General features: G+C 46.2%; 1 protein-coding gene and 1 long non-coding RNA gene across 2 annotated transcripts in view; both read right to left on the bottom strand.

Annotated features, from left to right (window-relative positions):
* The window catches only part of prl (prolactin), a 4,538-nt gene extending 2,743 nt beyond the window's left edge, over nt 1–1,795 (bottom strand). The window contains exons 1-2 of the mRNA XM_083566769.1: nt 1,293–1,795; nt 540–661 (exon numbers count right to left, since the gene is read on the bottom strand). Of these exons, the coding sequence (XP_083422895.1) occupies nt 540–661; nt 1,293–1,332 (162 nt within the window). The 5' untranslated portion in view covers nt 1,333–1,795. The remainder of the gene's footprint in view (nt 1–539; nt 662–1,292) is intronic.
* The window catches only part of LOC310740261, a 104,789-nt gene that overhangs the window by 10,142 nt on the left and 82,147 nt on the right, over nt 1–12,500 (bottom strand). The gene's annotated exons all lie outside the window — the stretch shown is intronic.

Here is a 12,500-nt window from a genome sequence, read left to right as displayed (position 1 = left end):
ACGGATGATCCTCTGTGGCGCCCCCTAATGGGAGAAGCGAAAAGAAGAACAAGAAGGTCATTTTGAAGTTAATGCTGCAACATGTCTCAAAAAAGTTGAGACGGGATAACAAAAGTCTGGAAAAAGTAAATGTCATTAAAAAAAACATTTTGTAAAAAATGAAGGTAATTGAGGTCAGAAAGATGATTGGGTATAAAAAGTGTAGAGACGTGTTGCAGCCATAACATTTTACATCCTTAAAATGGTAGAATATCCTCAGTTTCAACATGTAAAATTACATTAGATGTTTTTTTGTTTGTTTTATTACACATTGTCTAAACTTTTTAAAATTGGGGTTGGATGTATTAAAACCACACCTGAATATTTCCACTCCATTCTCTGGATGTGATCAGTGCAGATACAATAGCTCTGTTTTCAGGCTAAAAATGATGTGATAGTATTGCACAGTCTACTCTAGTGAGAGAACATCTCACACACACACACACACACCCACACACACACACACACACACACACACACACACACACACACACACTGACCAGGTCGTTGGTGAGCGAGGTGCTGAGTGAGTGCATTTTGTCAGAGAGTTGAGACGCTCGGTCCAGCAGGTCGTTCAGACTGACTCCCTCAGAGTGGACGAGGACGCACATCAACACACTCACTGAGACACAAAACCATCAGAGTTTCTGAGATGTTTCACTTCTCTTTTCATCTCATCATCACACCTGTTCACCTCCTCCTCATTCTATCTCAATCTTTATCACAACACATTTCATATCTCCCCTCTTTAGAGGACAATATGTTGACAGATATAAAACTTGTGGAATTTTTATCATTAAAAGTTATTAAGCAGTTACAGGGGTAAGGGCCGTGCTCAGGGGCCGAAAAGTGGCAGCTTGGTCTGCCTGAGATTTGAACTCACAACATTTGGATATAAAGACCAGCCCCTTAGCCACTAAACTACCTCCTATTTTTAGCTAAAAAAAAAAAAAAAAAAGAGAGAAAGAGAGAAGAAACCCAAAGCTACTAAAAGGCAGTATACAGTACATGTGACTGTGTGAAAGGTGCAGGTCTTTAAATGCTTTCATTGGAATTGCACTTTACACCAAAGAATGTAGGGGCATTTAATATTACACCCTGCTGCTTTACGACTCCGGTGTGAGCCTGAGCAGAATGAAACTCAAGAATGAATAAACTAAAAAGAAAAAAAAGAGAGATATTTACTCTAAACAACAGAGTCATGAAAGCAGGATGAGGAAAAGATGTGAGCGCCCCAGCATTATAACACTCACCTGCCAGGTACAGCCTGGTGCATCTACAGCATCGAGCCATCCTTCTTCTTCTTCAGGTCTTCTCCTTCTTCTTCAATGGTTCAGTGGTCCAGACGCTCACTGATGGATGACTCTCAGGTGGTGTGTCTCATCCCCCCGTGTTGCAGTGTTATATACTCTCTGTGATCTCGTCTCATTAGTGTTTGTAGCCCAGGTCTTTCACTCGGAGCTTATTGCCTCCAAACCGGCTCGCTCCTGAATTCCCCAAATGAGAAACATTACAGCCTCAGGCTCCGGAGTGATGAATATGTCCACATGGCGGATGAGAGATGAGTTGCTGCTCCACACCAATCCTACATCATGTCTTTAAATGCATAAACAGGTTCAGTTTAATTACGATCAGCAGGATGTGACGCTCAGACCTTAAAATACTGACCAGGTGGCTTACACTGAGTTCTGAGTGTGTGTGTGTGTGTGTGTGTGTGTGTGTGTGTGTAGTATTTTGTAAGTTGTTTTTGTAGACTATCTTCATTGCCTTAAGTATATGGTTACTAATCCCACCATCGTCCAATCAGAGAGCAGGATAACGTAAGAGAGATGAAATGATTGGCTGAACCTAGCAGAGGAATTCTATTGTGAGTGTTCCGGTTTAGACCGGTCAAAGCACACACATCAGGTTAAAGAGAAACTCCTTTCATCTCATCTCCTTTCGTCTCATCTCCTCTCATTTCCTCTCATCTCATTTCCTCTCCCCTCATCTTCCCTCATCTCATCTCCTCTTATCTCCTCTTATCTCCTCTTATCTTCTCTCATCTCATCTCATCTCATCTCATCTCATCTCGTCTCATCTTATCATCCTCTGTGTGAGTGTAGAGGAGTGTGTGTTAGTGGTTGGGACACGGTGTGCAGGTGGTGTGTGTGTGTCTGTGTGAGTGTAGAGGAGTGTGTGTTTGTGGTTGGGACACGGTGTGCAGGTGGTGTGTGTGTGTGAGTGTAGAGGAGTGTGTGTTTGCGGTTTGGACACGGTGTGCAGGTGGTGTGTGTGTGTGTCTGTGTGAGTGTAGAGGAGTGTGTTAGCATTTGGGACATGGTGTGCAGGTGGTGTGTGTGTCTGTGTGAGTGTAGAGAAGTGTGTGTAGCGGTTAGGACACGGTGTGCAGGTGGTGTGTGTGTGTCTGTGTGAGTGTAGAGGAGTGTGTGTAGCGGTTGGGACACGGTGTGCAGGTGGTGTGTGTGTGTCTGTGTGAGTTTAGAGGAGTGTGTGTTAGCGGTTGGGACACGGTGTGCAGGTGGTGTGTGTGTGTCTGTGTGAGTGTAGAGGAGTGTGTGTTAGCGGTTGGGACACGGTGTGCAGGTGGTGTGTGTGTGTCTGTGTGAGTGTAGAGGAGTGTGTGTAGCGGTTGGGACACGGTGTGCAGGTGGTGTGTGTGTGTCTGTGTGAGTGTAGAGGAGTGTGTGTAGCGGTTGGGACACGGTGTGCAGGTGGTGTGTGTGTGTCTGTGTGAGTGTAGAGGAGTGTGTGTTAGCGGTTGGGACACGGTGTGCAGGTGGTGTGTGTGTCTGTGTGAGTGTAGAGGAGTGTGTGTTAGCGGTTGGGACACGGTGTGCAGGTGGTGTGTGTGTGTCTGTGTGAGTGTAGAGGAGTGTGTGTAGCGGTTGGGACACGGTGTGCAGGTGGTGTGTGTGTGTCTGTGTGAGTGTAGAGGAGTGTGTTAGCGGTTGGGACACGGTGTGCAGGTGGTGTGTGTGTGTCTGTGTGAGTGTAGAGGAGTGTGTGTTTGCGGTTGGGACACGGTGTGCAGGTGGTGTGTGTGTGTCTGTGTGAGTGTAGAGGAGTGTGTGTAGCGGTTGGGACACGGTGTGCAGGTGGTGTGTGTGTGTCTGTGTGAGTGTAGAGGAGTGTGTTAGCGGTTGGGACACGGTGTGCAGGTGGTGTGTGTGTGTCTGTGTGAGTGTAGAGGAGTGTGTTAGCGGTTGGGACACGGTGTGCAGGTGGTGTGTGTGTGTCTGTGTGAGTGTAGAGGAGTGTGTTAGCGGTTGGGACACGGTGTGCAGGTGGTGTGTGTGTGTCTGTGTGAGTGTAGAGGAGTGTGTTTGCGGTTGGGACACGGTGTGCAGGTGGTGTGTGTGTGTGTCTGTGTGAGTGTAGAGGAGTGTGTGTTAGCGGTTGGGACACGGTGTGCAGGTGGTGTGTGTGTGTCTGTGTGAGTGTAGAGGAGTGTGTGTTAGCGGTTGGGACACGGTGTGCAGGTGGTGTGTGTGTGTCTGTGTGAGTGTAGAGGAGTGTGTGTTTGCGGTTGGGACACGGTGTGCAGGTGGTGTGTGTGTGTCTGTGTGAGTGTAGAGGAGTGTGTGTTTGCGGTTGGGACACGGTGTGCAAGTGGTGTGTGTGTGTCTGTGTGAGTGTAGAGGAGTGTGTGTTTGCGGTTGGGACACGGTGTGCAGGTGGTGTGTGTGTGTCTGTGTGAGTGTAGAGGAGTGTGTGTTTGCGGTTGGGACACGGTGTGCAGGTGGTGTGTGTGTGTCTGTGTGAGTGTAGAGGAGTGTGTGTAGCGGTTGGGACACGGTGTGCAGGTGGTGTGTGTGTGTCTGTGTGAGTGTAGAGGAGTGTGTGTAGCGGTTGGGACACGGTGTGCAGGTGGTGTGTGTGTGTCTGTGTGAGTGTAGAGGAGTGTGTGTTAGCGGTTGGGACACGGTGTGCAGGTGGTGTGTGTGTCTGTGTGAGTGTAGAGGAGTGTGTGTTAGCGGTTGGGACACGGTGTGCAGGTGGTGTGTGTGTGTCTGTGTGAGTGTAGAGGAGTGTGTGTAGCGGTTGGGACACGGTGTGCAGGTGGTGTGTGTGTGTCTGTGTGAGTGTAGAGGAGTGTGTTAGCGGTTGGGACACGGTGTGCAGGTGGTGTGTGTGTGTCTGTGTGAGTGTAGAGGAGTGTGTTAGCGGTTGGGACACGGTGTGCAGGTGGTGTGTGTGTGTCTGTGTGAGTGTAGAGGAGTGTGTGTAGCGGTTGGGACACGGTGTGCAGGTGGTGTGTGTGTGTCTGTGTGAGTGTAGAGGAGTGTGTGTAGCGGTTGGGACACGGTGTGCAGGTGGTGTGTGTGTGTCTGTGTGAGTGTAGAGGAGTGTGTGTAGCGGTTGGGACACGGTGTGCAGGTGGTGTGTGTGTGTCTGTGTGAGTGTAGAGGAGTGTGTGTTAGCGGTTGGGACACGGTGTGCAGGTGGTGTGTGTGTCTGTGTGAGTGTAGAGGAGTGTGTGTTAGCGGTTGGGACACGGTGTGCAGGTGGTGTGTGTGTCTGTGTGAGTGTAGAGGAGTGTGTGTTAGCGGTTGGGACACGGTGTGCAGGTGGTGTGTGTGTGTCTGTGTGAGTGTAGAGGAGTGTGTGTAGCGGTTGGGACACGGTGTGCAGGTGGTGTGTGTGTGTCTGTGTGAGTGTAGAGGAGTGTGTTAGCGGTTGGGACACGGTGTGCAGGTGGTGTATGTGTGTCTGTGTGAGTGTAGAGGAGTGTGTTAGCGGTTGGGACACGGTGTGCAGGTGGTGTGTGTGTGTCTGTGTGAGTGTAGAGGAGTGTGTGTAGCGGTTGGGACACGGTGTGCAGGTGGTGTGTGTGTGTGTCTGTGTGAGTGTAGAGGAGTGTGTGTAGCGGTTGGGACACGGTGTGCAGGTGGTGTGTGTGTGTCTGTGTGAGTGTAGAGGAGTGTGTTAGCGGTTGGGACACGGTGTGCAGGTGGTGTGTGTGTGTCTGTGTGAGTGTAGAGGAGTGTGTTAGCGGTTGGGACACGGTGTGCAGGTGGTGTGTGTGTGTCTGTGTGAGTGTAGAGGAGTGTGTTTGCGGTTGGGACACGGTGTGCAGGTGGTGTGTGTGTGTGTCTGTGTGAGTGTAGAGGAGTGTGTGTTAGCGGTTGGGACACGGTGTGCAGGTGGTGTGTGTGTGTCTGTGTGAGTGTAGAGGAGTGTGTGTTAGCGGTTGGGACACGGTGTGCAGGTGGTGTGTGTGTGTCTGTGTGAGTGTAGAGGAGTGTGTGTTTGCGGTTGGGACACGGTGTGCAGGTGGTGTGTGTGTGTCTGTGTGAGTGTAGAGGAGTGTGTGTTAGCAATTGGGACACGGACTCCTTTGGAAAAAAGATTTTAAATACCTAGGGGGTTTACTTGGGAGAAGAGACTTTCGTATAAACTGGGAAGGGACAGTTGGGAGAATAAAAGGTCAAGGAACAAGCAAAGTGTCTTGTACTTGCCCAACGATGAAGGTGGGCAGGGCGTAGTGCACCTACAGAGCAGAACCACTGCATTTTGTTTACTGTTTTTACAGAGGTTTTTAAATGGATCAATGTAAAGTTGGAAATGTGTGACCAGTACAATTTTAAAATCTTTTGGAAATATGGGACTTGAAAAACCTTTGTACATGCTCCAACCAGAAGGCGTGGATGACTGCAAAAGTGCGTCCGCTGCTGAAACAAAGAGACTCTGCCTTTCGGAACAGAGGGAAAGGACGGTCTTAAGAACAGAACGGGCCAAACTGTCCCATGCCATCAGAGAGACGAAGCACCAACACGCAAAGAAAATCCCCGGCCACTTCCAGGACAGCGGAGACACTCGGCACATGTGGCAGGGCATCCAGACGACCACAAACTACAAGACGACAACACCTGCTTGTGACCGTGACGCCTCCCTCCCAGATGCGCTGAAAGACTTCTACACCCGGTTTGAGGTGCAGAACAACGTGGCGGCGAGAAAGACCACCCCTCCTCCCACTGACCAGGTGCTCTGTCTAACCACAGCTGAAGTGAGGAAAACTCTATGCAGAGTTAACCCACAGAAGTCTGCTGGACCAGACAACATTCCTGGCAGAGTGATAAGGAAATGTGCAGAACAAGCTAGTGGATGTCTTTACTGACATCTTCAATTGACTTAATTGACTTCAGCTCAGCATTCATCACAATCATCACTCAGCACCTGATTGAGAAGCTGAGCCTACTGGGCCTGAAGACCTCCCTCTGCAACTGGATCCTGGACTTCCTGACTGGAAAACCTCAGTCAATCCGGATCGGGAACAGCATCTCCAGCACCACCACACTGAGCACTGGGTTGCACTCAGGGCTGTGTGCTCAGCCCACTGCTGTTCACTCTGCTAACTCATGACTGTGTAGCAACCTACAATCGAATCATATCATATCATCAAGTTCACCGATGACACAACTGTGGTGGGTCTCATCAGCAAGAAAGACAAGTCAGCATATAGATGCACTATTTAACAGCCTGGTGTGGAGACAACAACCTGTCTCTGAACATTGACAAAACCAAAGAGATGGTTGTGGACTTTAGGAGAGCACAGAGCGGCCATTCTCCACTGATCATCGATGGATCCTCAGTGGAGATCGTCAAGAGCACCAAATTCTTTGGTGTTCATCTGGCAGACAACCTCACCTGGTCACTCAAACCAGCTCCATTCCAAAAAAAAGCCCAGCAGCGTCTCTACTTCCTGAGAAGGCTGAGGAAAGCTCAACTCCCTTCCCCATCCTGACCATGTTCTACAGAGGGACCATTGAGAGCGTCCTGAGCAGCTGCATCACTGCCTGGTTTGGGAACTGCACCGTCTCGGATTGTAAGACCCTACAGAGGATGGTGAGGACAGCTGAGAAGATCATCTGAGTCTCGCTCCCCTCTATCATGGACATATACACCGCACACTGCATCCACAAAGCACACAGCATTGTGGACGAGCACACACACCCCTCACACACACTCCCCACACACACCCCTCACGCACACACTTTTCACACACACCCCTCACACACCCTTCACATACCCACCCCTCACACACACACTTTTCACACACCCCTCAGACATACACACACCCCTCACACACACTTTACACACACACCCCTCACACACGCTCTTTACACACACACTTTTCACACACACCCCTCACACACACACACTTTTCACACACACCCCTCACACACACACACCTGTCACACACACACTTTTCACACACCCCTCACACATACACACACCCCTCACACACACTTTACACACACCCCTCACACACACTTTACACACACCCCTCACACACGCTCTTTATACACACCCCTCACACACACACTTTTCACACACACCCGTCACACACCCCTCATACACGCACCTCTCACACACACACTTTTCACACACCCCTCACACACGCTCTTCACACACACCCCTCACACACGCTCTTTACACACACCCCTCACACACACACCCCTCACACACACACTTTTCACACACCCCTCACACATACACACACCCCTCACACACACTTTACACACACCCCTCACACACGCTCTTTGTACACACCCCTCACACACCCCTCATACACACACCTCTCACACACACACTTTTCACACACCCCTCACACATACACACACCCCTCACACACACTTTACACACACCCCTCACACACGCTCTTTGTACACACCCCTCACACACCCCTCATACCCACACCTCTCACACACACACTTTTCACACACCCCTCACACATACACACACCCCTAACACACACCTTTCACACACACTCTTCACACACACACCCCTCACACACACTCTTCACACACAACCCTCACACACGCTCTTTACACACACCCCTCACACACACACTTTTCACACACACCCCTCACACACACACTTTTCACACACACACCTCACACACACACTTTTCACACACACACCTCACACACACACACCTCTTACACACACACTTTTCACACACCCCTCACACATACACACACCCCTCACACACACTTTACACACACCCCTCACACATGCTCTTTATACACACCCCTCACACACACCCCTCACACACCCCTCATACAAACACCTCTCACACACACACTTTTCACACACACCCCTCACACACACACTTTTCACACACTTTTCACACACACACCTCTCACACACATCAGGAAAGCGGTTCCAAAGCATTCGGGCCTCACATCCAGACTGTGTAACAGCTTTTTCCAGCAAGCCATCAGACTCAACACAGAACTAAACTGCAGAACTAATCTCTCTCTCTCACACACACACACACACACACACACACACACACACGCAATTGTGTTACCCGAATTGTGTTTTATATTTACTTTCAGTTATAGATTTTATAGTTCTCTTTGTACAGTACTGTATATTCAGAGTGTACAGCAGGTTTACTGGTCGGCGCTGTTGTGTTATGTGTACTGTCTTGTGTTGTCTGTCTGTTCTGTCTGTACTGTTTTTTTTGTCTGCACTGTCTGTACTGTTTGTTGCTGTGTTGTAGCTCTATGTTGTTGTTTAGTGTATCACCAGGGTTCTGGAGGAACGTTGTCTTGTTTTTACTGTGTATTGTGTATTGTGTATTGTGTATTGTGTACTACTGTGTATAGTAAAAATGACAATAAAAGCCTCTTGACTTGATTTGTTTTTAATGGAACCTTTGAAAATTGAACACTTTGTGATTACCTGTTTTTTTTTTTATCACAATCTTTTTAAAGTGTGGAGACTTTTTAAGACTGAGAGCGCCACGGACACAAACAGGCAGTGCCCTCACACAGACTCTACTTGCATCTGGACACCTGGTGGACCAGGCTGGACCAGAGCTCAAGAACACTAGTGGAGTAGCTGCCCATCTGGGATCGAGATCAATGCAGATCGTGGCACGACTATTTCAGAGGTGGACTTCTGCGCTTTTACCAGAGGAACAATGAATGTTTGTGGAGTACTGTGGAGGAACCGAACAGCTGTATGAGGAGGACCCTTTTTTCTTTGCTTTGTCTCCAGACTTAGAGGGAAGTACTGGTCACTTTTTAGAATGGATTAGATTAGATTTTTACATGGTCTCTGGGAAAATGTTTTATAAAGCCTGTGTTAAGGTTTTTAATAAGAAAAGTCTTAATGGTAGAGTAGACACATGGCGGTGCTCTGTTCTCAGGCTGGGGGAGGAAGAGTGACCACGGTGGAGAACACTCTACAAGCCACCATTAATGAAAAGAACTGGAAACATACAATGGAGATTTCTGCACGGAATCCTTGCTGTAAATGCTTTTATCTCAGTTCTGTGTCCGGAGCAGAGGAGGGAATTAGCGGAGTACAAATACTTCGTTATTGTACTTCAGTAGATTTTTCTGGTATCAGTTTTTTACTCCACTATTTATTTTTTAGACTTTTTACTTTTACTCATTACATTTTTACACAAATATCTGTACTTTTTACTTCTTATCTTTTCAAAACCGGCTCTTACTTTAGTTTTAATCCGTTGATTTGTTGAAATGTCAATATTTATTTTTATTTTCACTGCGCGCTGATTTCAGCCGAACAACTGATTTCCTGTCATTGTGCATCTTTTTCAATCCGCTGGTGTATAAAGTCCTGACCCTCACTCACCACAGATGTAGACTAGTTTACGAAGCTCAGAATCAGCAGGCAGAAAGCAACAAGAAGTAAATCTAAAGTGGATGAGACAGAGGGAGTCAGTGATGAGAACATGACTGAGATCAGACACATTCCTGATCTTCATCATCTTTTCTCTGCTTGTGTTCTGTATGTGGATCTTCAGCCTGCATACATTCATTAGGTAACAACATTTTTAATTTGTTTTGTATGAATATATTTATATGTATATTTGTCTGTCAAAATAAAAATTATTTTAAACAGCACAAAATGTTAACACGATATCAATTCAGTGCGCATTTTTGTTTTAACAGTTTATAAAAAAAGTATAAATACATAAATAAATAACTAAATATAAAAGAGGTGAAATGAAAACCTCCAGCAAAACATACATTTATTCACAACGTCCTTTTTTAATTTAGATATAAAATAAATAAATAAATGTTAATAAATATTTTTTAGCAGTAAACTTTTGTTTTATTTCTGTGCCAAGTCTTAAATCAAACACCAAATCCACCATGTTTTACACAATTAGTGTGTAACAAAGTGGTGTTTTGTGGGTTTTTCCCTCATATTGGCGAAACGAACTTAAATTACTGTCTTTACTGATCGAACAAATAAAAACAATACATCATTCTAATCTGTAAAATGTCTATGATTATGTATAAAAGCTTCTTGATTTGACTTGAAGAGGTGCAGTTTCTCCGGTTTCACCTCATTAACTGTCCGTGTGGAAACATAGCAAAGGTTCTGTTTGGTGTTCTGAAGATTTACATTAAACCACCATTATTACTTTAAAACAATTACAAGAACTTTTGTCTTCATGCTCGATGTTGCATCCATATTTCTCCATGTCCATGTTGTTTAAAGTATTTAAAACAGGAAGTATTAAAATATGGTTTATTTAGAACAGATAGAAATGTGTGATTAATTATTTAATTTGATTGACAACCTCTTTACAATTATACACACAATTTACATATTACAGTATATCTTTATTACTCCTCATTACATCTGCACTATTTTTATCTACATGTATCTTTATATCCTTACTGTACATTCTGCCCAACATTTAACATTCATGTATATATGTGTGTATATAATGTGTGTGTGTGTGTGTGTGTGTGTGTGTGTGTGTGTGTGTGTGTGTGTATGTATATATACAGTGGGTACAGAAAGTATTCAGACCCCCTTAAATTTTTCACTCTTTTTTATTTTGCAGCCATTTGCTAAAATCATTTAGGTTCATTCTTCTTCCTCATGAATGTACACACGGCTCCCCATACTGACAGAAAAACACAGAATTGTTGACATTGTTGCAGATTTATTAAAAAAGAAAAACTGAAATATCACATGGTCCTAAGTATTCAGACCCTTTGCTCAGTATTTAGTAGAAGCCCCCTTTTGATCTAATACAGCCATGAGTCTTTTTGGGAAGGATGCAACAAGTTTTTCACACCTGGATTCAGGGATCCTCTGCCATTCCTCCTTGCAGATCCTCTCCAGTTCTGTCAAGTTGGACGGTAAACGTTGGTGGACAGCTATTTTTAGGTCTCTCCAGAGATGCTCAATTGGGTTTAAGTCATTGCTCTGGCTGGGCCATTCAAGAACAGTCACGGAGGTGTTGTGAAGCCACTCCATCGTTATTTTAGCTGTGTGCTTAGGGTCATTGTCTTGTTGGAAGGTAAACCTTCAGCCCAGTCTGAGGTCCAGAGCACTCTGGAGAAGGTTTTCGTCCAGGATATCCCTGTGCTTGGCCGCATTCATCTTTCCCTTGATTGCAACCAGTCGTCCTGTCCCTGCAGCTGAAAAACACCCCCACAGCATGATGCTGCCACCACCATGCTTCATTGTTGAGACTATACTGGACAGGTGATGAGCAGTGCCTGGTTTTCTCCACACATACCGCTTAGAATTAAGGCCAAAAAGTTCTATCTTGGTCTCATCAGACCAGAGAATCTTATTTCTCACCATCTTGGAGAACTCCATGCGGGTTTTCATGTGTCCTGCACTGAGGAGAGGCTTCCGTCGGGCCACTCTGCTATAAAGCCCCACTGGTGAAGGGCTGCAGTGATGGTTGACTTTCTACAACTTTCTCCCATCTCCCGACTGCATCTCTGGAGCTCAGCCACAGTGATCTTTGGGTTCTTCTTTACCTCTCTCACCAAGGCTCTTCTCCCCCGATAGCTCAGTTTGGCTGGACGGCCAGCTCTAGGAATGGTTCTGGTCGTCCCAAACATCTTCCATTTGAGGATTATGGAGGCCACTGTGCTCTTAGGAACCTTAAGTGCAGCAAAAAAATTTTTGGAACCTTGGCCAGATCTGTGCCTTGCCACAATTCTGTCTCTGAGCTCTTCAGGCAGTTCCTTTGACCTTAATGATTCTCATTTGCTCTGACATGCATTGTGATCTGGAAGGTCTTATATAAACAGGTGTGTGGCTTTCCCAATCAAGTCCAATCAGTATAATGAAAAATTTCTGGACTCAAATGAAGGTGTAGAACCATCTCAAGGATGATCAGAAGAAATGGAAAGCACCTGAGGTAAATATTTGAGTGTCAAGTCAAGTTTCAAGTCAAGTTTATTTGTATAGCGCCTTTCACAACAGACACTGTCTCAAAGCAGCTTTACAGAAAACAACAGTGAAGGTGAATGGTGTGCGTTTGTCCCTGATGAGCAGCCGTGGCGACAGTGGCAAGGAAAAACTCCCTTAGATGATATGAGGAAGAAACCTTGAGAGGAACCAGACTCAAAGGGGAACCCATCCTCATATGGGTGACATCAAAAGTTTGGTCATAAATCTTTCAACACTTGTCACAGCAAAGGGTCTGAATACTT

This window comes from Silurus aristotelis (genome assembly GCF_946808225.1).
Source record: "Silurus aristotelis genome assembly, chromosome: 17".
NCBI lineage: Eukaryota > Metazoa > Chordata > Actinopteri > Siluriformes > Siluridae > Silurus > Silurus aristotelis.
The sequence above is the reverse complement of the archived record's forward strand: the minus strand, read 5'-3'. Positions and strand labels throughout refer to the sequence as shown.